Here is a 25,664-nt window from a genome sequence, read left to right as displayed (position 1 = left end):
TATAGTGCAAATTATGGATCTCTCCACTCGAATCAGATACACACATTGCTACGGAACAATTGAGTCGTATTTCTGTTCCCTCTACGGAAGCATTTTGATGTGGCACCGCAACATTCACGTGTAAACAACTTGTATGATTTTTGTAATGCAAATGTTCATACGTGTCGCTTCAGTAGTCATACTAAAACTGTAATTCAACAACTAGTTTAATCTTCAAACATATCCACCTTATTTGTAGCGAATATGGCTTCACTAGTACAACAGGGCGACGACGGCATGGATGACTTTATGGAGAAATTAAAAAAAGAGAAATATAGCAATGCCTTTTCTGAAAAGAACTGGGAAGAGGTAAAACGTAACGTTAACCGCATCTCCACACAAACGGCTGATCTCATTTGTAGTTGTTAGCTATATATGGCTAACCGTTATGCTGTTATACCGTATATGCTGGCGAAACCGTTAGCCAGCAAGCTACAGTTGAAGTCGGAAGTTTACATACACCAAATACATTTAAAATCAGTGTTTCACAATTCCTGACATTTAATCCTAGTAAGAAATCCCTGTCTTAGGTCGGTTAGAATCACCACTTTATTTTAAGAATGTGAAATGTCAGAATAATAGTAGAGAATTATTTATACTTTCATCACATTCCCAGTGGGTCAGAAGTTTAGACTCAATTAGTATTTGGTAGTATTGCCTATACATTCTTTAACTTGGGTCAAACGTTTTCAGGTAGCCTTCCACAAGCTTCCCACAATAAGTTTGTTGAATTTTGGCCCATTCCTCCTGACAGAGTTGGTGTAACTGAGTCAGGTTTGTAGGCCTCCTTACTCGTACACGCTTTTTCAGTTCTGCCCACAAATGTTCTATAGGGTTGAGGTCAGGGCTTTGTGATGGCCACTCCAATACCTTGACTTTGTTGTCCTTAAGCCATTTTGCCACAACTTTGCTTGCAAGTATGCATGGGGTGGTCATTGACCATTTGGAAGACCCATTTGTGACCAAGCTTTAACTTCCTGACTGATGTCTTGAAGCACCCCTACAACATGTTGCTGCCACCCCCGTGCTTCACGGTTGGGATGGTGTTCTTCGGCTTGCAAGCCTCCCTCTTTTTGCTCCAAACATAACGATGGTCATTATGGCCAAACAGTTCTATTTTTGTTTCATCAGACCAGAGGACATTTCTCCAAAAAGTACGATCTTTGTCCCCATGTGCAGTTTCAAATAGTAGTCTGGCTTTTTTTATGGTGGTTTTGGAGTAGTGGCTTCTTCCTTGCTGAGCGGCCTTTCAGGTTATGTCGATTATACGACTCGTTTTACTGTGGATATAGATACTCCTGTACCTGTGAAGATGCTGGAGGAAACAAGGTCCTTTGCACTTTTTGCACAAAGTACGTTCATCTCTTGGAGACAGAACGTGTCTCCTTCCTGAGTGGTATGAAGGCTGCGTGGTCCCGTGGTGTTTATACTTGCGTACTATTTTTTGTACAGATGAACATGGTACCTTCAGGCATTTGGAAATTGCTCCCAAGGATGAACCAGACTTGTGGAGGTCTACAATTCTTTTTCTGAGGTCTTTTCTGATTTCTTTTGATTTTCCCATGATGTCAAGCAAAGAGGCACTGAGTTTGAAGGTAGGTCTTGAAATACATCCACAGGTACACCTCCAATTTACTCAAATGATGTCAATTAGCCTATGAGCAGTTTCTAAAGCCATGACATAATTTTCTGGAATTTTCCAAGCTGTTAAAAGGCACAGTCAACTTAGTGTATGTAAACTTCTGACCCACTGGAATTGTGATACAGTGAAATAATCTGTAAACAATTGTTGGAAAAATGTATTGTGTCATGCACAGAGTAGATGTCCTAACAGACTTGCCAAAACTATAGTTTGTTAACAAGAAATGTGTGGAGTGGTTGAAAAACAAGTTTTAATGACTCCAACCTAAGTGTATGTAAACTTCCGACTTCACCAGTATCTGTGGATGGGAGCTAACCACAAGAAACGTTAGCTAGCTAGAATACTACCAAATATGTTTTAAATAGCCAAACCCTTTTTTTTTCATACTTAAGTTAAAACACAGTTTTCTCTACAATTTGTGATACTGTCAAGTCTCATGTATTGGCTATATTACTAGCTAGTTGGTTATTAGTTACGAAAAGGCCAGCAATGCCCATAACTGTGTGTAACGTTAACATTACTCAACTGAGTGCACACTGCTATGCCCAGAACTGTCCCCTTGGGTTTCAGGGGCCACAGGCTCCAATCTATTTCTAATTCAATTACATAATTTATTCCACTGCACTGCAGGAGTTTGATAAGGTGCCCATGTTCATGAAGACAGCCCCTGAGGAGATCGACCCCATGAAACACCCGGAGCTGGCTGCTATTCATTCCATTATACACGATGATGACAGACCACTAGAAGGTATGACAGCCACTACTGTACTTTCTACCCAGTGCTGATGTAGGACCAGCAGTCCAGATCTTAGAATCAAGGGGAATGTTGTTTTTCCTCAGAGCAAGCCGGGAGCTTGAAAGATGAGGGGAACGACTGCTACAAGGAGAAGAACTACAAGAAGGCTATCGTGTCCTATACGGCTGGGCTGAAGAAGAGCTGCAGTGACTATAATGTTAATCGGGCGGCGGCACACTTCCACCTGGGTACTGTTCTTAGAATCTTTCCATCGTTAATCTCATGATATTTGTCCGGTACAGTGGTTCCCAACCTATTTCAGTTACTGTACCACCAACTGAGTTTTGCTCTGCCCAGAGTACATGTGCATTTTACCAGTAGGCATATGGTCTCGTGACTCTTCTCAAGTACCCCTTGTGGATAGGACAAGTACCTCCAGGGGTCCTAGTACCCCTTGTTGGGAACCACTGGTCTTATAGTCTGTCTGTGAGTCTTCCAAAGCGTGTTCTGGGATGTTTGTTGCAATCCTTCACTCGCGTACTCTTGCCTTGCAGGTAACATGCGTTCTGCACTGAATGGTGCTGTCGCTGCAAAGAAGTTTAAACCAGACCACCTCAAAGCATTAATCAGAGGTTTGTCTATAGGATAAACATCACATTTGACTTTTCTACTGGAATACACATGTAGACACAACACATTTTACTATGAGGCGAGTGTGTGTCAGGGTTGGGGTCAATTACATTTAAATTCCAGTCAATTCAGGAAGTACAGTGAAATTCTAATTCTCTTCAATGCTTTTCAATAAGGACAAATTGGAATTTGGTTTAGTTTCTGAATTGAAATGGGGATTGACCCCAACCCTGAATTGTATTTAAATTTTAGTTAGCAGTTCTGCCTTCACTCCTCCTCCTTTCATCCTCCATGTCCTGTCTTGACTGTTCCCAGGTGCCACATGTTGCACGGAGCTTAAAAAATACAGACGCCCTGCAGTGGTGTGAAGAGACTCAAGCCGCAGCCGACAGACAAGAAGCTGCTGGAGCTGAGAGCTACAGCAGACATACATAAGGCATGACAGAAGCTATGATCCAGTGCTCTTTATGACCTTCATTTTTACTCTTCTTTTGTCACCACAGTCCTAAAGGATTATAAGTGGACAAAGCAGTTTGGTGGATCTTTGTAAATGGAGTTCATATTTTATATAAACCTATGCTGAAATTGTTGTATTTGTGGTTTAAGAGAGCGGTAGGGAGAGATGCAAGGAAGGCAAAGGTCAAAGAGAAGAAGGAGCACAGTGAGAGAGAGGCCCTACTGGCTGCCATCAAGGTGAGTAGGATGGTAGAAAGTAAAAATCACAAGACTTTCATCTTATCTCATCATTCCTGTATAAGTTGATGAGGAAACGGCTGCTCATCATTTAACTTGCCTTGTATTTGCTTTACAGGAGCGTGGCATCCAGTTACTAATGCCTCATCAGCGTCCCAGGCGCAGGTCTGACAGTGAGGATGATGGAGGCTCCTGTAGAGCCATGGCAGGGCTGGACCTGGATGGTCTGTGTTCTACGGAGGCCACAGGTGTGAAGGTGTTCCTGGATGAACCGGGAATCATGCACTGGCCAGTTCTCTTCCTGTACCCCGAATACCAACAAACAGACTTCATCTCAGCCCTCAGCGAGTCCTCCAGGTATGATCCCCCTTCTCTCTCTCTCTCTCTCTTTCGCTCTCTCTTTCGCTCTCTCTTTCGCTCTCTTTCGCTCTCTCTTTCGCTCTCGCTCTCTCTCTCTCGCTCTCTTCTCTCTCCTCGCTCTCTTCTCTCTCCTCGCTCTCTTTGCTCTCTCTCGCTCTCTCCTCGCTCTCTCTCTCTCTCTCTCTCTCTCTCTCGCTCTCGCTCTCTCTTTCGCTCTCGCTCTCTCTTTCGCTCTCGCTCTCTCTTTCGCTCTCGCTCTCTCTTTTTCTCTCTCGCTCTCTCTTTCGCTCTCGCTCTCGCTCTCTTCTCTCCTCGCTCTCCTCGCTCTCTCTCTCTCTCTCTCTCTCTCTCTCTCTCTCTCTCTCTCTCTCTCTCTCTCTCTCTCTCTCGCTCTCTCTTTCGCTCTCTCTTTCGCTCTCTCTCTCGCTCTCTCTCTCGCTCTCTCTCTCTCTCTCTCTCTCAACAGAAGGTGGGGTTGGAAAGATCTACTTTGATTTGTTGGTTTCATTCAACAGTTTTTGGGTTATACTGTCTCTGAAATTGCTTTCCTCAGTTTAGTTCCAACTATTTTGCCATTCTGAAACCTCTATTCCTTAGCTGTTCTTTGAAGACCATGAGAAAGAGTCATTACATCAAGTCAACCCCGAGAAGCCTCTCATTACAATTCTTCAGCATAAAAGGTACAGAATGTATTTTCTTCTCACAAAGTTGTTTGAACTCACTTTTATACTGTGACTTGCTGATTTGTTTTCTCACGGCTCTTCCCTGCTTATTTGACAGGTGTTTTACGAAGGCAGGAACTCCCAGCTTCGTCATTCTGGTAAAGGGGTCACCGTTCTGCGAGAAGTTCATATCAAGAAAGGAAAACACAGCTTTTAACACATTCTCTTCATCAGTCAACCTAGACCTGTCAATCAAAAAGAACAACGAACTCTCTCTTTCACCAGTGAACACACAAATTGAGTTAAATTACATAGAAGAAGAGACAGTGTTGCAAGCAGCATCCCCACGCTCAGGGATTGAGAATGTTGCGGTGCTCACGAGCTGTGCATACTCCACCTAGAGATCAAATAGTATTTTAGAGTGGGCGTAACCTGTCATACAATCTGTTGTAATATTGTCACTATAACTAAAAGGCCTTAATGGAATGTACACATCTTCTGGTTGTCATTTTCTTCTCACTGTCACAACAACATGTAGTTGCACGTGCGCTTGTCAAACTTCAGTAGCAGTACGACCCAATAAAGTGAAGATACTGTTATTATTTTTTCCCCTTTACGTGATTACACAGAGGGGGGGGTAATAATCGAGTTTAATTGTCATGGGAATATTTATTTATAGGTCTGTAAAAACCCCTGGGACAGATTAAATCAATAAACCATTGAATTGCCCAGCATTATCGTTGAGTCAAAATTAGCTGTGTGATTATCACCATTGTCGGGAAGGTATGGTTCATCACTAAAGTATTAAGTGTGTCCTCGTTGCTTACTGAATGAATCGGATGTAAATCAGTAGTTTGTGTCTTATAACTCCTTGAATGACTTGAGGCATATTCAGTTTGTGGGTTGATTCAAGTAAGACAAAATAGATAGAAACAGGGGTTCCTGAAGAATATGAACATGGCATGTTTAGTGCCAAGTCTTTTGACTCAAGCCAAAATCTTCATTGGAACAAGGAAACGGTAAAATGTCTCTCTTCTTGCAAGACTGGGAACACTTTAGAAAAGGAACCTGTCAGTTCCAATCAACGCTTGATCTTTGGTTCTCCATCGACATGGGCTCCCACTTCCCAGGGACAGAGGCTAGACTTAGCCAGAGGTCTCTTCCTAGCCGTCCGGTTAGACTGCACTGTCACCTCCGGTGTAGGCCCTGCACAGGCTCTTCATTCTCTGGGTACCTCTCCTGGGCCCTCTGTACCCACACCTCCAACTGACTGATGGCTGGTCCAGGGTTGGGGCCGCTCTGGGTGAACAGTCCCAGCAGGGACTTCAGAAGGCACCGTCAAACCGCGGTGTCCCTGCTCCCAGGCCGCTCCAGCTCTAGTGCCCTCTTTAAGCAGTCAGCTGCATTCTGCTCATTGTCCTTCAGAACGAGACAGCACCCCCTGGTGGAGGTTTGGGAGGCTGTCCCCCAGGGTCACACTACAGGGCCTTGACAGAGACACCAGGGCTCTGTTCAACGCCTCCTCATCCACCATTCGGCTCTCCTGGAGGACATCCACACCCATGTAGTAATACACCTGGTAAGATACACACAGATTTGTTATACTTGTGTGGTGATGCACCTGTAGCAACACCTGCATTCATGTTTGCCTATCACAAACAGAAACACAGTGAGACATTGTTTCACTAGACATTCTGTTTTTCCACCCACACACACACCTTATGTCTACACACCCGATCTGACAGCTGTCGTAGTGCTTGCAGTGTGTCGTCAAACGACAGAACAATCCCCACTCACCTGTCCCATCTCTAGGTGTGTGTGTGGGACGGGTGAAAACTAAGCACCTTCTCCAAGTCCGCCTTGGACTCAGTCAGGTTATGTCTGTCAGGGAGCCCTCCCTGACCCTGTTTAGCCCTCTCCAGGTCCCTCACATAGGCCATCATGTTGATCTGAGTATACACATGTCCTTTTATGTACATTTTGTGTGTATCCTGTGATTGTCATGCATCTCTCCCTGAGAGTGTCATGTTCTCTTGGCTTAGATTAACTATTTGGTTTAGTGACATTGACATTAGTGAAGTGGCATTGCTTTGGAATAACAATAGTGTCAAGTGTGTTTAAACTAAGTTGAACATTGTGCTTAGACGTGTTAGGGCTACTGCGCTAGGCCTACTGTACCTTGGTGCGGGTTCAGTAGACCTGCCAGTTGAGTTCAGGGTCAGGCAGCAAGTTGGGAGCCATGTTACAGATCCCTGTGGACGTCTTGTTTCCTCAGCAGATAGAGAACCTTGGCCAGCCTGTTCAGGATGAACACATTGTCCGTGGCTAGTTTTATGCCCTGCAGTCAAACAGTCAATATTACGTTCTCTTTTACATTAACTTCAATAATGACCGGGGATGCTCTCTTGTAAAACCTGGCAGGTGCATAAAAACCTACGAGACGCCACTAGAGGTTATGAAAAGTTTTCAACCCCACACAAGGGTGACTAGAATATAACCCCTCTCAGAGGAGCTGGCGCCAAGTCTATAGCCCTTTATATTTGTTCAGGAAGCAGGCAGATAAATGAGCTCTTATTTCAGCTAAGCATTATACAAATGTGTCATGAGGCTTTACTGCTGTGGCTTTACTGCTTGTTCTAGTGCTCGGTAATCACTCACGGCTAGGGCTGTGGGGGAAAGGGGGAGGCAGGTAGGAAGATACTGAATGATGAATCCATACACTTAGACACGTCACTCATCTTGTGGGTTCAGATAAAGAGTGAACGAGAGAGCAATAATCATTTATAAATGTTTTCCTTTCCTATACTGAACAAAAAATATAAACGCAACAATTTCAACGTTTTTAATGAGTTACAATTACATACGAGGAAATCAGGCAATTTAATTTAATTCATTAGGCCCTAATCTATGGATTTCACATGGCTGGGAATACAGATATGCATCTGTTGGTCACAGATACCTTTAAAAAAATGTTTTTTTTTAAAAGGTCTGCACTGCACAATGAGCCTCAGGATCTCGTCACGGTTTCTGTGCATTCATATTTCCATTGATAAAATGCAATTGTGTTTTTTGTTGTCCATCGCTTATTCCTGCCCTTCCTTATACCATAACCCCACCGCCACCATGGGGCACTCTGTTCACATCAGCAAACCACTCGCCCACATGACGCCATACAAGTGGTCTGCTTTTGTGAGGCCAGTTGGACGTACTGCCAAATTCTCTAAAACTACATTGGAGGTGGCTTATGGTAGAGAAATTAACATTACATTCGCTGGCACCAGCTCTGGTGGACATTCCTGCAGTCAGCATGCCAATTGCACACTCCCTTAAAACTTGAGACATCTGTGGCACTGTGTTGTGTGACAAAACTACGCATTTTAGAGTGGCCTTTTATTGTCCTCCGCACAAGGTGCACCTGTGAAATTATCTTTTTTAGTCAGCTTCTTGATATGCCACATCTGTCAGGTGGATGGATTATCTTGGCAATGGAGAAATGCTCACTAACCGGAATGTAAACACATTTGTGCACACCATTTGAGAGAAATAAGCTTTTACGTGCAAATGGAAAATGTCTGGGATCTTTTATCTCAACTCATGTGACATGGGACCAACAAAATCACATTTTATATTCCTGTTCAGTGTACAGTATATGCATACCTTTCTGATATGTTTTCTCTGACTTCAGGGTCTCTGTGAGCAGCTTCAGTCCTTTATTGTAGTGAGACTGTCTGGAGTCCTTGTCCTTTTTCAATATCTAGTCTACAAGGAAAGATTGATTTGCTTTACAGTATTCTTACACATTAAGCATTCAGGACTCAAGACACAATTTCCCTTATAGATTGTTGCTATTTTGAAATATCATCTTCCTTTCTTCTGTGATATATGAATATCATATTATAGGGATGGGCATAGATAGGCCTGCCCTACCAGGCATCAGCCTGGACCTCACCATAAGCTGGGACACCTTCTCTACGCACTCCCCTGCATCCAGCTTTCTCTGGTGCTCATGAAGGCCTCCTTGGCCTATTCCAGGTGGTTCAAACGGACACAATAATGGAGGTACCTGTGATGTCGTGTATTAATCATCGTACCAACTGAGGTACTTTATCATTCCAGTTCCATGTTTACTCCAGCACTGCTTGAGCTACCGAACAACAACATGTGCGTACGCCTATGTTTTTAGAGAAGTTCAATGAACAATATCAGACATCCCAACCTTCATTCTTAACCATAAGATCTATGTGTGTTACAGTACCCAGACTCTGCCCCCAGGGAGTCCACCTTCAACTGGGTATCCCTCCTCCACAGCTCCCCCAGCCCACTGGGCTCACAGTTCAGGTTGAGGTCCAGGTGGAAGTGGCCTGGGATGTACTCCATGCCCTCGGTGAGGGACTTGATGTCCTCCTGTGTGTTGGCTTCCTCCTAATTATTTATTTCCTATTTAACCAGGTATTTAATTGAGAATGCATCATTTTATATAGTAACGGCCTGAGACTTCTGTCCCCTTACACTACTTCAAACTGGCAGAGTCAACTGACTGACTGACTGGCTGTTGTCTTCTTCCCCCAGGGACAGACATGTAATACAGATTGGGGAAGGAATAAGGAATGGCATGCAGTTCTGTACTGTCTATCTCATTGGAATAGGACATATTTCAGATGCTTATATATATATATATATATATTTACCCTGCTCAAAAAAATAAAGGGAGCACTAAAATAACACATCCTAGGTCTGAATGAATGAAATATTCTTATTAAATACTTTTTTCTTTACATAGTTGAATGTGCTGACAACAAAATCACACAAATTATCAATGGAAATCAAATGTATCAACCCATGGAGGTCTGGATTTGGAGTCACACTCAAAATTAAAGTGAAAAACCACACTACCACACTACAACCACTCCTTTATTGGGGGTGTCTTGTTAATTGCCTATAATTTCCACCTGTTGTCTATTCCATTTGCACAACCGCATGTAAAATGTAATGTCAATCAGTGTTGCTTCCTAAGTGGACAGTTTGATTTCACAGAAGTGTCATTGACTTGGAGTTACATTGTGTTGTTTAAGTGTTCCCTTTTATTTTTCTGAGCAGTGTATATACATGTGTATGTATGCTTGTATGTAAGAGAGAGAATTTTCATGATTTCTTCATGATTTCATTAAGTGGATGAGGGTTATAGTTTGTAGTGTGATTTTCTTTACGGTCCATATTTAAAACTGTGTTATAATCTCCCACCATAATAATAGTCTTGTGTTGCTTGTAGGTTTGATCAATAATAATAATGATAATGGGCCTCTGTACGCCTATGTAGATATTCCATTTTAAAAAATTAACATTAGCAATGTCTTCACTGTATTTACGATCAATTTGATGTTATTTTAATGGACAAAAAAATGTGTTTTTCTTTAAAAAAAACAAGGACATTTCTAAGTGACCCCAAACTCTTGAACGGCAGTGTATGTTTGTAAACTCACCGTTTTAAAAGTACCATAGTGATTGAGTGTCCATATAGCTATACCATGATATTTGCACTGCTACTAAGTAAAACTCCAATTGGTCCCCACTATTCCACCTCCTCATCCCGAGTTGTGTTGTCATCCCAGTGACCGGCAGACTACCCCCGACCACCTCGGAACCCATGGCCCCCGAGAGCACGGGACCCATCCTTTGAAAAGAGACTGGTTTCTGTTTTGGACAGCCTGTAATTGAACCCACAAATGCTGTTACAGATACTCAGAGTCTGGACACTTTTATTGCTTCACACTAAGTGACCCCAAAGCTCTTGAACGGCAGTGTATGTTTGTAAACTCACCGTTTTTACCATAGTGATTGAGTGTCCATATAGCTATACCAGCTAAGTAAAACTCAATTGGTCCCCACTATTCCACCTCCTCATCCCGAGTTGGGTTAGTGCACACAGCTAGTGCCACCCACAGAATAGAAGCAGATCAGCCGCCAAAAGCATTTCCATTGCCCTCATTTAACAATTAATATTTGTAATAACGTAGGTAGTTTATGCAAAGGATTGTTACCACTTATCAGTATTGCCATTCCAAAAAATTACATTTTGACAAGCAATTATTATTTTAGCAAAAAATTGTTGTGATTCATCCTATACTGTTCTAAACATCTTTACTCCCTAGCAACAGTTGTGGGATGCACACACATACATACATACATACATACATACATACATACACAAACACTCATACACACTCAACCCCTTTCCTCCACAAACAACCATACACTTCAGATGCTCAACAGTTGTGGGCCATACATACATACATACACAAACACTCATACACAAACACTCATACACACTCAACCCCTTTCCTCCACAAACAACCATACACTTCAGATGCTCAACAGTTGTGGGCCATACATACATACATACACAAACACTCATACACAAACACTCATACACACTCAACCCCTTTCCTCCACAAACAACCATACACTTCAGATGCTCAACAGTTGTTCCATCCCAGAGCCCAACTCAAGAAAGGCCTAGATTTACGACTGCATATACAGTTGCAGCTGTATGAGAAGGCATGAGAGTCTTGGCAAAGAAACCCTTTGACATGGCATGTACACTGAGATGAAGAACAGTGTGCAGATCCTCCAACTGTCAATAGACATGATAATCTCTCTCTCAACACTGATAATATTTTTGTTGTATTACGATCTGTCCAGTATAGATTAGGAGTTTTTTTTCTTCTTCTTCTTATGATATACCACCAGTTGTTTTCTCAACCATTTATGTGAGATTCCTCTTCTCACCACCAGAGGGTGCACATGCATTAATATACTGTGTGACAAACTCAGACAAACTGTGTGACAAACTGTGTTCTGTGTTGACACAACACTGTTGACGTGAAACTGAAACATCTGACTATAGCGATGAATTCATGTTAAAAGTGATAAAATAGTTTAGATTATATTTAGGAAGTTCTCTTTTATCCTTTAATTGCTTCAAGAGCAGGAATTGTGATCTTTGCGAACCCTTTTGAGACAATAGTACCATTTCTAAGAGGCCAAGGTTGTAAAGTGTGTTAACAGACATCACATCGGAGCCCTTTCTCTCCTGGTCAGACATTTTATCTTTAGTCAGACTCCACCTCTACCGCCAAATGGTTGTGCTCACCTCAGCTGGAAAATCTGAGTCTATTGTGTTTTTTTTTTCCATCTTATTTTTGCCTTCCATTTTCTGTTCTTTTTCCCTCCATAAATGACTTTAACAGGAGGGAATCTACCATTCTACAGCTGCTTGGTGACGTCATCAGCCCAGAACAAGGACCATAAATGACTTTAACAGGAGGGAATCTACCATTCTACAGCTGCTTGGTGACGTCATCAGCCCAGAACAAGGACCATAAATGACTTTAACAGGAGGGAATCTACCATTCTACAGCTGCTTGGTGACGTCATCAGCCCAGAACAAGGACCATAAATGACTTTAACAGGAGGGAATCTACCATTCTACAGCTGCTTGGTGACGTCATCAGCCCAGAACAAGGACCATAAATGACTTTAACAGGAGGGAATCCACCATTGTGATGCTGCTTGGTGACGTCATCAGCCCAGAACAAGGACCAGGGAGAAAACCAAGGTGAGTGTTGACAGAGAGAGAGAATCTCGATTGCATGCTCATGTCCTCTCTCTCCTCGGCCTCCATCTCAAAACCCTTTTGGATGAGAAAGTCAAAGTCCCCTCCAATGGTTTTGACAAGGAGGCGAGGAGAGAGGACGCAAGGAGTTTCAGAGAGGATGAGCGGAAGGAGGAAGAGAAGGAAGAGGGATAGAAGGGATGGGGAAGGATGGGAACCCACGTCCCACTGGGCACAGAAGTCAATTCAACGTCTATTCCACATTGCTTCAATGTCATTTCTTTGAAATGACGTGGGAAAAACGTTGATTCAACCAGTGTTTGCCCAGAGACATGTGTGCATTAAGTCATTCTGAAGTCAGTTTGATCCTTAGTCTGTCATGTAACTGGATCATTTGTGTACTGTAGCGATCTGCTGTAATTTACCTGTTATTAGTCTGTCGAACAGATGTGCATGAAGTCATTTCTGTTCCTTACTTAGTCGTGTAATCTGACAAGAGTCAGCGTTTTCCTGGGTTTCTAAATGTATGTCTGTGTTGTACAGTTGTAAAACCTCAAAAGGTACAGCTTTTTTGGTGGGCAGATTTGTAACTGTGACGGTGTGGCGTTGAATTGTACACATTTACATGTTCTAATTTCTTTGTACTTTCCATCGTATTCACCCGTCCTCAATTGCTAAAATTGCACATTATAGTTTTTGAGTCATCAGTACAGTTTTAACATTAGATTTTATACTTCATCAGCCCCAAAGAGGCCTCATACAAACCGAGACAAATGGGAAGGGCAGAGGAGAGATGGTAACCCAGAATTGTCCAAACTCGGTCCTCGGTATCCCACGGGTTGTACGTTTTGGTTTTTGCCCTAGCACTACACAACTACACAACTACACGCTTGATGATTTTGATTATATATATGCCATTTAGCAGACGCTTTTATCCAAAGCGACTTACAGTCATGTGTACATACATTCTACGTATGGGTGGTCCCGGGAATCGAACCCACTACCCCTGGCGTTACAAGCGCCATGCTCTACCAACTGAGCTACAGAAGGACCTTATTTCAATCAGCTGCGTATTGGAGGATTATGACATGTGTCCAACATACTGTAAATGACCGATGTTTGGGAAACTAAGCCCCAGTTATCAATCATATTAATAACTAGGTCTGTCCTGACTGCACACACACACACACACAGCTACACACACACCCACACACACAGCTACACACACAGCTCTCCAGAGGCACTGGCTGACTGCAGATTAGAGATCTAAAGGTCTCTCTAGTGCCAACTGGCTCGCTGCCTGTTCGTGGACTGGACCTTTAAGTATGGGACTACCTAAACTTGTCCATTAAGAAAGGCTCGTTATCACTTTCCATCGCAAAACATTTTGCCATGGTGTGCTCTAATGAATACGACCATGTTGAGGAATAGGCACTGAACTGCCTAAACACCTCACCCACAAAATGTTGGGCAGTGGGTGTTGTAGGAAGATATGTAGCTATAGCTAGTGGCATGAAGTCATCTGGCCAGCAGCTGTGTGTGCTGTGTGTGCGCACAAATACTGCACATTTGTGGGTGTAGCCCATTTGTGTGAGTGCACACATTCTTGTGATTGAGAGATGTGATTTGATGGTCCGATTTAGTATGGCATTTATGGTCCGATTTTAGTATGGCATATCAGAGGGTGAAGAGAAAGATCAAGATAAACCAGATGAATGACTGAGTCAGTCTTAAATTACATTGAAATACTGTATGTCCCACTAGATTACACCCAGTTCACCCTCTCTCCCACACCGTATCAAATTGCTGTACATTTTCAGCAAAACAATTACAGTAAGCTACTGTAATTTGCTTGTTAACATATTTTGAAGTGTGCCTTGTAAATGTCTAGCCACATTTTTTTGCATCCCGTTAGTGAGAATGCTATACCAATTGAACTAATATGTGATAGTAGTGCCTTAATGGGTTCATTTGTATAGGGGACAGATCACTGTGGCAGCAAGTCTTAAATCTTTACTGGTTGAGTATTTTGCCATTTGGTGTGTTTTGCCAGTTTGGAAGCCTTTGTTTAGGCCTGTAGCAGTACACTTGATATAAATATGCTGTAATATACGCATAACTAGCAGCCAACCTGCTTGCACCAATCCCATGTATTAAAGTAAAATATCTATATTAGGATTACAGTAGCATTTACTTTCTTACAGTATAGTAGGCAAATTTTGCGGTATTGTACTGTATCTTTGCTCTGGTATTACAGTAACAGAAAGCTGGTGGTAAGTTACTGTGAATAGTGCAGTAACATACCTTTTGATGCATCTCTGGCTAGTGCAAAGTATCTTGTTACAAACACAAAATGCCTTGAAGACCAATGTGTCCTTATCGACGACAACATTCTCTCTGTTGTTATGTTGCAGATGAAACACAAAAGTCATTTTTCAACTAGTTTGTGACCAGAATAAGAAGTCATGCTGATGTCTTTTCAACCAGGTTTTTCCCACTGGGATGTATTTGATGAAGGCATTTCAATAGTTTAAATACCGGACAGAGGTTATTTTCTTCAAAGAAAAGTAACAGCAATGTAGTATGTGTAAAGAGGCAATAAATAGACAATAAAATGATATATTTTTAAAAGTTGTCTTGTCTTATCATTCCTTCAACAAACGTTGTTAGAAAACTGTGTTTTTGTCAAATCTCTTCCCTCTTCTCTGCAACTGCACACGTGTTTGAGTGAAGGGACATGGAGAATGAGCAAGAGAGAAATGGGAGAAACGTCTCATTGTTCACCAAGGGAGGTAGGTGTCTGTTGAATGGGTTTGAACCTGAAAAGAAAGGGGAGTTAAAAAAGGATTTAATTTGCTTTACAAACGTATATTATTTAAAGTGCTGCTGTTTCAATTGGATCTAGTTACACTACACGTAGAAGAAATGGTTCCAAAATGGTTCTTTGGCTGTCCCCATAGTTCTACCCGGAACCAAAAAGGGTTCTACATGGAACCAAAAAAAGGTTCTCCTTTTTCGGACAGCGGATGAACCTTTTTAGGTTCTAGATAGCAAGAAAGGGGCTAAGAGTGTAAGATCAGGCAATCATGGGCAGCTGAATATCATGTATCTTGAGGAATCCAGTCTCAGTGAGACCTGATGCAGAGAAAAAACATGAATGTTCATCAGCATAGCTGTACAAATCTAGCTCTTTACAAAGCTGGTTAGAAGGATTCAATACACATTGAAGATAAGAGGATCAAACGGAGAAAAAAAAACACACTAAACTTAGTCAATGACTATGGATTTAAGGAGGGTTGGTTCTGCTCTCTCCTTTCACTGCGATGTGGAGGAATAGGTCACTGGTAACTTGGCCAAGTACTTGCTATAGAGGTCATTGACATGTTTCAAGAACTGTAAGGAAGGAAACAAATCATGATTAACCATTACCTAAGGTCTTCACTAAGTCAGACTTAGCATAGCAAGGACATTGACTATGTTGCCCCTCAGCAATCTGGCAGTCAGGCTGACATTCGGAGAGATATAGACAGCAAAATACAGACTATTTACATTTCTTAGTCAGCAGGCTGGATAACTACTGTACTCCCGTTTTTTCCCTCCAATCTTCCATCAAAGCTAGAAGATCCCTGAGAAAAAAAAAAGAATTAGAATGAATGTTGGTGGGGAGCAGACAGGCTAAATGTATTGGGATTGTCAAATACAAAATACACAAATATATAAGGATCCAACCATCTCTCTCTCTCGCTTGCTCATTTACGCACAAAACTAATACATCAAAATCAATTCATCAATGTTTTTCTCTCTCTCTCCATGAAAACGTACTATGTCCATGGAGAATTAGCCAGTGAGCTAACGTTAGCTAGCTAAAATTAGCCCCCTCCCCCCCCCCAAAAAAATCCTTGACGTTCTTCTCCCCAACAAAACACCACCTTACTTACAAAAGTAAAACATGAATGAAGGTGAACAGGGACTACCACTTAGCAGTAAAATCTTTTCGAAGTTTAGAGAAATTGTCACTGTGTTCCAGCACTGTTGTTGTGTAGCCTACAGGGCGCCGTGTCCAAACTGTTGTATGGTATTTTGACCAGTGCACTTGAACAAGCAGATCTTATTGCTCCATGTGAAGAACAGATTCCAAACCAAGTTTTACCTGGAACTGATATGCCGACCTCTTTATTTAGCTACTGAAATAAAAATACAATTACGACACACATTATGTTAGTTGCTTAAAAACTTTAAGGGAAAATATACTGGTAATATTTCCACTGTAAAATTCAGGTGTAATAATTTTTTAATTATTGATGGAAATACATGTACTGAAAAATGGGGTTTTGTAAAAACCTGGTGGACTGTAATAGACTGTAATACATTACATACTGAAGGTATATGTGGTGTTTGTCAAATTCTCAAAACAAATTGAGTTCGTCATAATAGAACATCAAACAAGCATTCAGTAGAACAGAAGAAAATGTGCCGCACAATAAACGGTGCAATTTACTAATACAGACGAAGGATTACCATTAGAAGCAAACACACACAGCAAGCTACCAGACCCCATTAACTAAACAACCATTATTTCATTGTACTGCAGTTTTATTGTGGATGATATTCTTACATTCTGGTAGCCTAGAACAAATGTTATGGAAGTGAATGTGCACTTTGCAATAGGGTGGACTGCAACAAAAGAAAAACACTGCCATAGCATGTCGTAAAAGCAAAAGCATTTATAGCATCGGAGACTCTCTAAATTAGGGACCATCTCTGATCTCTATAGGACCTCAGAGACTGTCACAGATTTGAGCTTTTATTGACCTAGCAAATTCGATGACTTGGAGGTGAAATATATCAAATGCATTTATTTTTTGAAATTAGTATTTCAACCCCTGCCGAATAAAAACCTCAAATGGCCCTACTCCTGAAAAAGTTAAACAGCCAGACAGGGCCGCTACTAGCCTTTAGGGGCCCCTAAGTGAAATTTGGTTGGGGGGGCCATGCCAAATAGTGTCCCCCTCTAAGTCACAATGGGATTCAATGAGTTCTAGCTTCTGTTGCTAGAACTTGCAACATTCTGACTGGATTACGTAATGAACCAAACTGTCCGTTGCTATGCTGTTTGCTTGGCTCTATTTTACCTCATAGCGGTTGCGAAGGAAGGAGAATGCGGGCAGTTTTCGTTCTATTTCACCCCATAAACGCTTGCTCAGTCCACACAAAATGATTACCTCAGAATTGCTCTCCAAGGACGGTGTTTTTGACAGTGACAACCTGCCTACTACCTGCTGCTTTAGAGGGCCGAAACCACTGAAAAGATAACACTTTCTTTACCATGTATTTGTCTTTTATATAAGTCCATATTGTTGAACAGGAATAAATAATTGAACCTCTATGGGATCAGTGACCCCCCAAGGGACGGTTGAGCTAACGTGCGCTAATGTGATTAGCATGATACTGTACATTTCACAAGACATAGACATATCTGATATGGGCAGAAAGCTTAAATTCTTGTTAATCTCACTGCACTGTCCAATTTACAGTAGCTATTACAGTGAAAGAATACCATGCTATTGTTTAAGGAGAGTGCACAGTTATGAACTTGAAAATGTATTAATAAACCAATTTGGCACATTTGGGCAGACTTGATACATTTTGAACAGGAATACAATGGTTCATTGGATCAGTCGGAAACTTTGCACATACATTGCTGCCATCTAGTGGCCAAAATATAAATTGTGCCTAAACTGGAATAATACATTGTGGCTTTTCTCTTGCATTTCAAAAGTTGAGTTTGAGAGGGTGAAGACTGGCTGAAGCCCATCAAAGTTGTTTCACCATGGCACATGATCGGTAAGTGTCCACATTAAAATGTTGTAATGGTTTCTTTATTTGACCACAGCAGAGTTCAATATTATAGAATGTGTGTGTGTGTGTGTCAGTATCCTTACACATATGAAAATCTGCATACTGTATGACACAGATACAAGGTACGGATGTTATTCTGTCACCAATGGTTTGTTTTATTTATTTCAAAAAATAAAAAAATTCTCCATGGTACATAATCAGATATGTTTCAATATCTTACATTGTTATTGCTTTTCTACCTCCTCCTCCAGATTTGGTGAATGGACCAACCAGACCCTCAAGACTGCCAATGGCATGTCCCTTGATTGGTTCCAAGAAGGGTGGGAGAACAACCTGAAGGTAAGTATTTTTGCACACAGCAGTAGAATCCATGCCGAGTACGGACGGGAGCCGCAGCTGTTGACTGAGGCAAAAAAATGTGATAGTTTAAATATACAAGTATTGCATATACTGTAGTCTTTCAAATTTGTCATTGACTTAATGTTGTTGTTTGTCTATTGCCATTTTTGTATAACGTACTTTCAGATCACTGAAACCCCACCTGATGTGATGGAAGTTGTCGAACCAGATCAGAACACGTTCGAGTACTACCTTCAGGCACGGACTGAGAAGGAGGTTTTCGACCAGGTAAAAATGATTGCCCGCTGTTCATTTATTTTCTTGCCCTCCAAGAGAAATGTAAGAAATGTATTTGTAACATGAAATATAATTGCATGTATTCCTGTCATCAATCAAGGTGAGACGGAACATCGACAAGGCGCAGGATAAACAGCAGGAGAGCTACCGGAGCAGAATCAAGAAGGGGACCAAGTGCTACGACATCCGAGCGAATTCATGGTTTGGAAGAAGGACGAAAGGAAGGCGAGACCTGGGAAATCTCGCTGCTTTTTCTCTCCTAGCTGAGGTCCCCATCTGTTAACGTGAATATAAAAAATCTTGATAATAACTATATGCATTTGCACACAAAATAACCCGAAACTAGTTTTAGTTTCCCTAACACTGATATTTTTCTCTTTGTCTTCCTAGGGTTACCTTGGTGGAAGCCAACAATCTTCTACAGTTGGACGGTCGACCACTGGAAGCACTGACGCCCTACACGTCGCTGAAGCCCAATAGACAAAGTATGTTAAGCTTTGGTTGACATTTGAGAAAAGCAAGAAATGGTAGTTAAGCTTATAAAAATATACCTCTTCAATTTACTTCTCCAAATTACTTTAGGATCATCGACTGTCCGAGCCCACCAGGAGGTAACCCATCCACCAGAACCAGTGAGTTTGGATCAGTCTGATTCTCTGTGATCTGAGTCCGAGGGGGACCAGCTTGAGGTGAGGCTATACCTTCCAAATGTGTTGGAAAGTACATATCTACCATTTATAACACGGCACCAATCCATCACATTTTGTTTACGTCTCTGTCTCCTACCCTGTTCCCGTTAACTCTGCTCCTGTTCTCCATGAGCTAGGGGTTCTGCCCAACACCCAGACGTGGATCCACCTGATGTCCTCCGTTACCGACCCCCCTCCAACTTTTCATTACATCATGTACAGCTACTGTTGTTGTCATTATCTGCTAAGAAATAGCAAGAAAACTATCATACTGGGCACATAAAATTTGAGAAATACAGATTATCTAAAAACCACTAGCACTGCAAACACTCAGAACAAAGAGAGCAGCCGCGCCTGGACATTGCAGTCTCCCTCTTCAAGTCCCCCGTTCTGAGACTGACTGCCTGCTGAGAACAAGTGACAGGCAGAACCTCCCACCCACACAGCAACCACTGCTATATTCCACACAGCAGAATGCAGTATTTTACTCTATGATTGCCATGTGAGTGCACAACAAATCTGTGAAAAAATATTAATGACACAACTGCACCAAAAACGATCAAAGTTTATGTATTAAAAATCTGAAATATTGTCAGGTTGGTTTCTCAGCTATTTCATAAGGTGTTCATTATTGTAAGTTGTATGGTATCCTTTGATGGTATTTATTTGTTCTACATTATTCATGGTTGTATCCTAGGACCTACAATAGATACATATATATTCAACCACAAGGTTTATACTAATGAGATACGCCAGACAGAAGAAAATGATCATAATAGAGGACGACTGAATTTATATTATTTCAGTGTAGATAAGGGAAGGACAGGTTAAAATATTAACATGACAGCCAGACAAGCCAGAGTATGAATCAAACAGATTTGCATATGAATGGGTGGAGATTAGCTGAGCTCCTGATCTGTAAGGTAAGTTATTTTAATGTATCAAAAAGATGACACGTTTTTTTTCTTCGCCATTCCCGAAATGTAGCAATGTTTAAGACATGGATTTCATGTTGTAAGGTTAACAAGGTACCCAAAAGTTGTTCGAATTAATGTTTCCATTTTATTAGCTTAACAAAACTTGTTAAACAGCGAAATTGTCGCAGAAATCAGCCTTGTTTGCACAGCGATGATGAAAAGAACGTCATTTAGACTGTAATGATCTCCAACACTCTAATCATTAGGTCATCACACCGTTGATATCGCAACGGACGCTAATAGTTTATCGATAGTTTATAATAGTGACGTAGAGGGGGGCATTATTTGGCCGGGGGACATTATTTGGCATGACAGGCCCCCCACATCGCTACAAAACATTTTACTGGCCCCCCTCTTGACAGTGGAGAGACAATGTCATGTTTTAAAATACATTCCCTGCAATTCTCCACATTTTGCCATGGGGCGTAGAGAGTGTTGCAGTTTTAAAGGTCCAGTGCAGTCAAAAACTTGATTTTCTTGCGTTTTAAATTTATTTCCACATTATGAGGTTAGAATAATACTGTGCCACTCAGGAGGCCCCATCTGTAGTACTGCGGTGTGGTGCAGTGTCTTAGACCTCTGTGCCATTCAGGAGGCCCCATCTGTAGTACTGCGGTGTGGTGCAGTGTCTTAGACCTCTGCGCCACTCAGGAGGCTCCATCCACACAGTTTTTAATGCTTATCAATTGCCTTGCACAAAGTATCAAAATACTAAAATACTACTTAAACAGGACTCTTAAACAATTATTATTATTTGAATTTTTTTTATCACAGAAACAATGAGAAAATATGGAAAAATAAATAAATAATGAAATGTTAATTATATAAAGCAGCCCTTTTAATCATCTGCCAGAGAGTAGCCACAATCGTCCCGAGCCTCGAGTAATACATCTGGGAGATAATACATCTGGGCCAGATAACTGCCAAGGGTGGACACCATGAATAGCCGTTAATACGAGCTCATTCCCCGTCATCCTAGCCGACAAGACTAATACTGCCAAGGGTGGACAAGACTCGGGCCACATGATGTCATCCATGATAATACTGCCAAGGGTGGACAAGACTCGGGCCACAGACGAGTGGACAAGACTGCCTCAGCACGGAATCGGCCCAGATCCACTGTGCTAGCTGGGTCGACGGAGAGACCTAAGGTTTAGCTAGTTCGCTACAAAGTCCAGATGGTAATTCTAGTAATTAAATGTATTTAAGGTAGCTAGCTAGGTAATTTGAAAAATTCCAAACAAGAATACACATAAGAAGTACAGGATATCAAACTAAAAAGGCTATAATATCTACTTGACAGGTTACTGCATGGTGAAATATGCTTTGAGGGATGACGCCAAAGTTTGCGACAGGATGTGTAGTTCTGTATGATAGACACAATAGTGGCTAATTAGTGTTTCATTTTTGTGGGACAATTACAGACAAATATATTGATATAAGTTTTCTTGTCCGAGAGAGATTTGCACGGTTCTCAATACGTCACTCCAGGGTAAGCCTACACGAAACACAGACCTTATATGAAGTAGTTAAAAATCTCAGACGCAAAAAAATGAATGGTGAAAAAACGATTGGAACTACTTTCGAGTTTTACCGCTAGGTTTTATGGGTATTATGACTCATACTGTGGTACTCAATAAAGATGTTTTACAGTAGGCTACTTATGGCAGCTAAGTTGTGCGCTCCCTTCTCTCTGCGGCTGTCAATGTCATCAGGCAGGTGGAATCTGGACTCCTGGATTCAGCTCTCTGTTGCATATTTCATGAATAGCATAACTAATTACTAGCCTTACCCAGAAAGGACTATTCCATAGTGAGAACTGAAGCAAAACCAATCGTCTGGACTACAGATAAGTGCATGCTATTATTTCATAGGTTTATGCGACTCTTTTTTTTCTTAGAAAGCTTCACATTATTATAGATATACCTCCACCGAGAAGCAATGTACTTTTTGACCAATTCCAGTGGGAATTTAACATAATACAGCCCAGTGAAAGTGTATTTATTTCAGCTGATGGGCACATCAATTCAACCCACTAAGCAATTGACTTCAGGCAACATCTTTTGGACATATTTTTGGGTGCGATTAGAACCGGCCTTGATTTAGGCCAAATATAGACATGTTTCGCAAGTTTGGACAGCACAGTACAGTACAGTAGAGAACAGCAGATTACAGTAAAGTAAAGAAAAGTATAGAGTATAGTACAGTACAGTAGAGAACACTAGAGTACAGTAAATAAAAGTAAAGTAGAGTTTACTGTACTGTACTCTTCTGAACTAAACTGTACTGTACTGTACTAAATTAAAGTCAACTATACTGTACCATACTGTGCTCTAATGAATAAAACTACTGTCCTGTACTGTATCATACAGTGGTTCTTCCTGTAAAAGTTGCGTCATACTGCATCACACATCATCACGCGGGCTGCGGCAGAATTCTATGGCACGTTATTTCATTGTCAGCCATTGTTGCCATTAATGTTAGTTAGTGCTAGTTTGAACACCAGAGGGCATCTTTGAGAATCATTTGATAGTCTTCAATATTGGCTGTACTAGAAAATGTAAAACCTTTTTTTGTAAGAATGGGATTGACTTTAAGTAATGTATCTTAATTAATTAGATTAATATTATGGTGTTTCTATTCCACGACAAACAAACCCCTCAGTTTTTCCGCTAGGAAAATATGGCGCTGTATAACATGACGGTCGGGAGTAGGCTACAGTACTAAGAGCATAACATTTCCACACCCTAATTGTAATCTAAACAATATCCAAACGGAGATTCAGTGAAAATAAAATCTCATTGATTTATCAAGACCAGTCCCCATGCTTGTTTCAGATTAGTGCGAAACGATGCTGAAATAGTTGACCCCACGCGGGTAGGCTATTGCTTCAAATCCTATTGCTTCTAACTTCAATATGCTTTTTAAATAAATAAGACCTACACCACTTTTAACAGCATATTACTCAACACTAGTGAGACTCATGTCGCCTACGGTAGGCCTACAGTATATGTAAAAATATTTTTTTCAATGATGTGACTCTCCGCCAATAATTACATTTAGAGAATGGAGGATTCTAAATGAATATCTAAGGGGAATCTTTCGTAAGGGCAAATCTGATCTGTGACAATATCTAAGGCGATTTTATATCATTCTAAATTAATTAATAATAATAATCACTTTGTTTAAAAAATGACGATATTTTGGAGATTTCATTTTCAAATAACCGAAAGTGAGCGATTGTAATCTGAATAAAGGCCAAAATAATATTTATAAAGACCAAAATATTTATTTACGTTTTTAGAGGGAGAGAAACCAAAAGCCCACCGTGCCTATTTTTTGGAAAAGGACATCCCGTCCGGCCAAACCCTCCCACTGCCCTATGGGACTCCCAAACATGGTCAGATGTGATACAGCCTGGATTCAAACCAGGCACTGTAGTGACGCCTCTTGCACTGAGATGCAGTGCCTTAGACCACTGTGCCAATCAGGAGCCATGACTAATATGACCAATATATATTGTCCTACTAACATCACCTCCTAGAAACGTGTTTCCTTCAGAATTCACAGCCTGCTATACTTGTGAAAAACAGGGTTAATAATAATACTTTTGCCCCCTCCACTTGTTAAAGGTTCACATTTATATATATTTTTTTATCAACTTGTATATTTGAGTTTAACCACAATATTTGTTTATTATTTGTTCTCTTTTCTAGTGGATTAAACTGAAATTGCAACCAACTTTCTATGGTTTGTTTAAAAAAATAACGATATTTTGGAGACGATTTGGTTTTCAAATAACCGAATGTGAGCGAGAAAAAGGCCATTCTTAAACATGAGGTGAGACATTCTTACTAATAGTGTAAATAAAGTCAGTTTGTTATTTAGAATTATTTCTGTTTTTAGAGGGAGAGAAACCAAAAGCCCACCATCGCTTCATAAACCTTTTTTCTAAGAACATAGTATGTGGGATTGATTTGAAGAAATGTAGCTTAATTAATTTGATTAATATTATGTTTCTATTCCAAGAACAACTAAAAACGAAACCCTCAGATTTCTGTTCGGAAAATATAACGCTGTACAACATGACCTTTAAGCAAGTCAGTTAAGAACAAATTCTTATTTACAATGACGGACTACACTGGCCAAACCTGGACAACGCTAGGCCAATTGTGTGCCGCCCTAAGGGACTCCCAATCATGCCCGGTTGTGATACAGCCAACCTAACTAAGACATACATTTTATGATACAATTCTCCCCATACCCTCCTTCTTGGCAAGAGACCATTGTCCTGCTAATAGCCCATAATGGCGCTGTACAACGTGACCGGTCGGGAGTAGGCTACAGTACTACAGTAAGACCAAAATAATCATAACATTTCCACACCCTAATTGTAGTCTAACCTATACCCAAACGGAGATTCAGTGAAAATAAAAAAACTCTGGTTAATTTATCAAGACCAGTCCCCATGCTCGTCTCAGAACAGCTCTATCTTGACCTCTGAATGCCGTCTTTTCCCCCTTCCACTTGTCTCTTCCAATAATTTTGAAAGAGTATTTTCCAGTAAGCAACAATTTGTTTACCTTCATTAGTCTACTTTGTTCCAATATTTCTGTCATTCAGTGATATTTATTCCCATAGTAATTCGTTATGGATCCATATGGAATATGCGCAAGAGACGGTGGTAATATTTTTCCTTTTAGAGACATGGTGTCCAGGTCAGGATAACCAAAACATTTCCAAAACATTTCTTTATTAAAGAATATCAGAAAGAATCTTTATCCTTATTGATTTTGATCCAAACCAATGAATGAGTGAGTCACTCAGCTTTATGTAAGTGCCAAGGCACCATCAACTATAAGAATATCATGGAATATAATTGAACATTTTAGTTTCTCTGGGTATAAAAACCTTAGTGTTACTGACGAGTAGAAACAAAAAAACTGTGTATTTTTCCTGGGGTGTGCGTGCAGGACAGAGGAATAGCAATTCTTACACTATTGTTCTAAATTCAATCACCTTATACATCCTCATCATTCAGTTCATTGAAATTATTATTTTTATTTTATTTTATTTTTTACCCCTTTTTCTCCCCAATTTCGTGGTATCCAATTGTTTTAGTTGCTACT

The 25,664-nt window shown here is 40.9% G+C and overlaps 1 protein-coding gene and 1 long non-coding RNA gene across 5 annotated transcripts in view; one reads left to right on the top strand and one right to left on the bottom strand.

The window, feature by feature from the left end:
• Positions 1 to 57: 57 nt before the first annotated feature.
• Positions 58 to 5,252, top strand: LOC118358619 (tetratricopeptide repeat protein 4-like). The gene is given in 11 exon segments (XM_052480074.1): positions 58 to 348; positions 2,312 to 2,429; positions 2,522 to 2,665; positions 2,972 to 3,049; positions 3,363 to 3,393; positions 3,395 to 3,418; positions 3,420 to 3,483; positions 3,654 to 3,740; positions 3,859 to 4,097; positions 4,698 to 4,780; positions 4,881 to 5,252. Coding segments are annotated over 11 exon segments (1,017 nt in total). The 5' UTR covers positions 58 to 243; the 3' UTR covers positions 4,925 to 5,252.
• Positions 5,253 to 13,097: 7,845 nt separating this feature from the next.
• Positions 13,098 to 25,664, bottom strand: part of LOC118358850 (uncharacterized) — a 15,312-nt gene continuing 2,745 nt past the window's right edge. Inside the window, exons 2-6 of one of the 4 annotated variants that reach the window (XR_004820546.2) lie at positions 19,266 to 19,802; positions 16,313 to 19,145; positions 15,924 to 16,000; positions 15,642 to 15,767; positions 13,098 to 15,193 (exon numbers count right to left, since the gene is read on the bottom strand). This is a non-coding gene — a long non-coding RNA (uncharacterized LOC118358850). Of the gene's footprint in view, positions 15,194 to 15,584; positions 15,768 to 15,803; positions 16,001 to 16,312; positions 19,146 to 19,265; positions 19,803 to 25,664 lie in introns of those variants that run through there. The other 3 variants (XR_008079943.1, XR_008079942.1, XR_008079941.1) reach the window with 3 other exon arrangements.

This window comes from Oncorhynchus keta, chromosome 26 (assembly GCF_023373465.1).
Source record: "Oncorhynchus keta strain PuntledgeMale-10-30-2019 chromosome 26, Oket_V2, whole genome shotgun sequence".
Lineage (NCBI taxonomy): Eukaryota > Metazoa > Chordata > Actinopteri > Salmoniformes > Salmonidae > Oncorhynchus > Oncorhynchus keta.
This window is presented reverse-complemented; position numbering and strand designations above follow the sequence as displayed.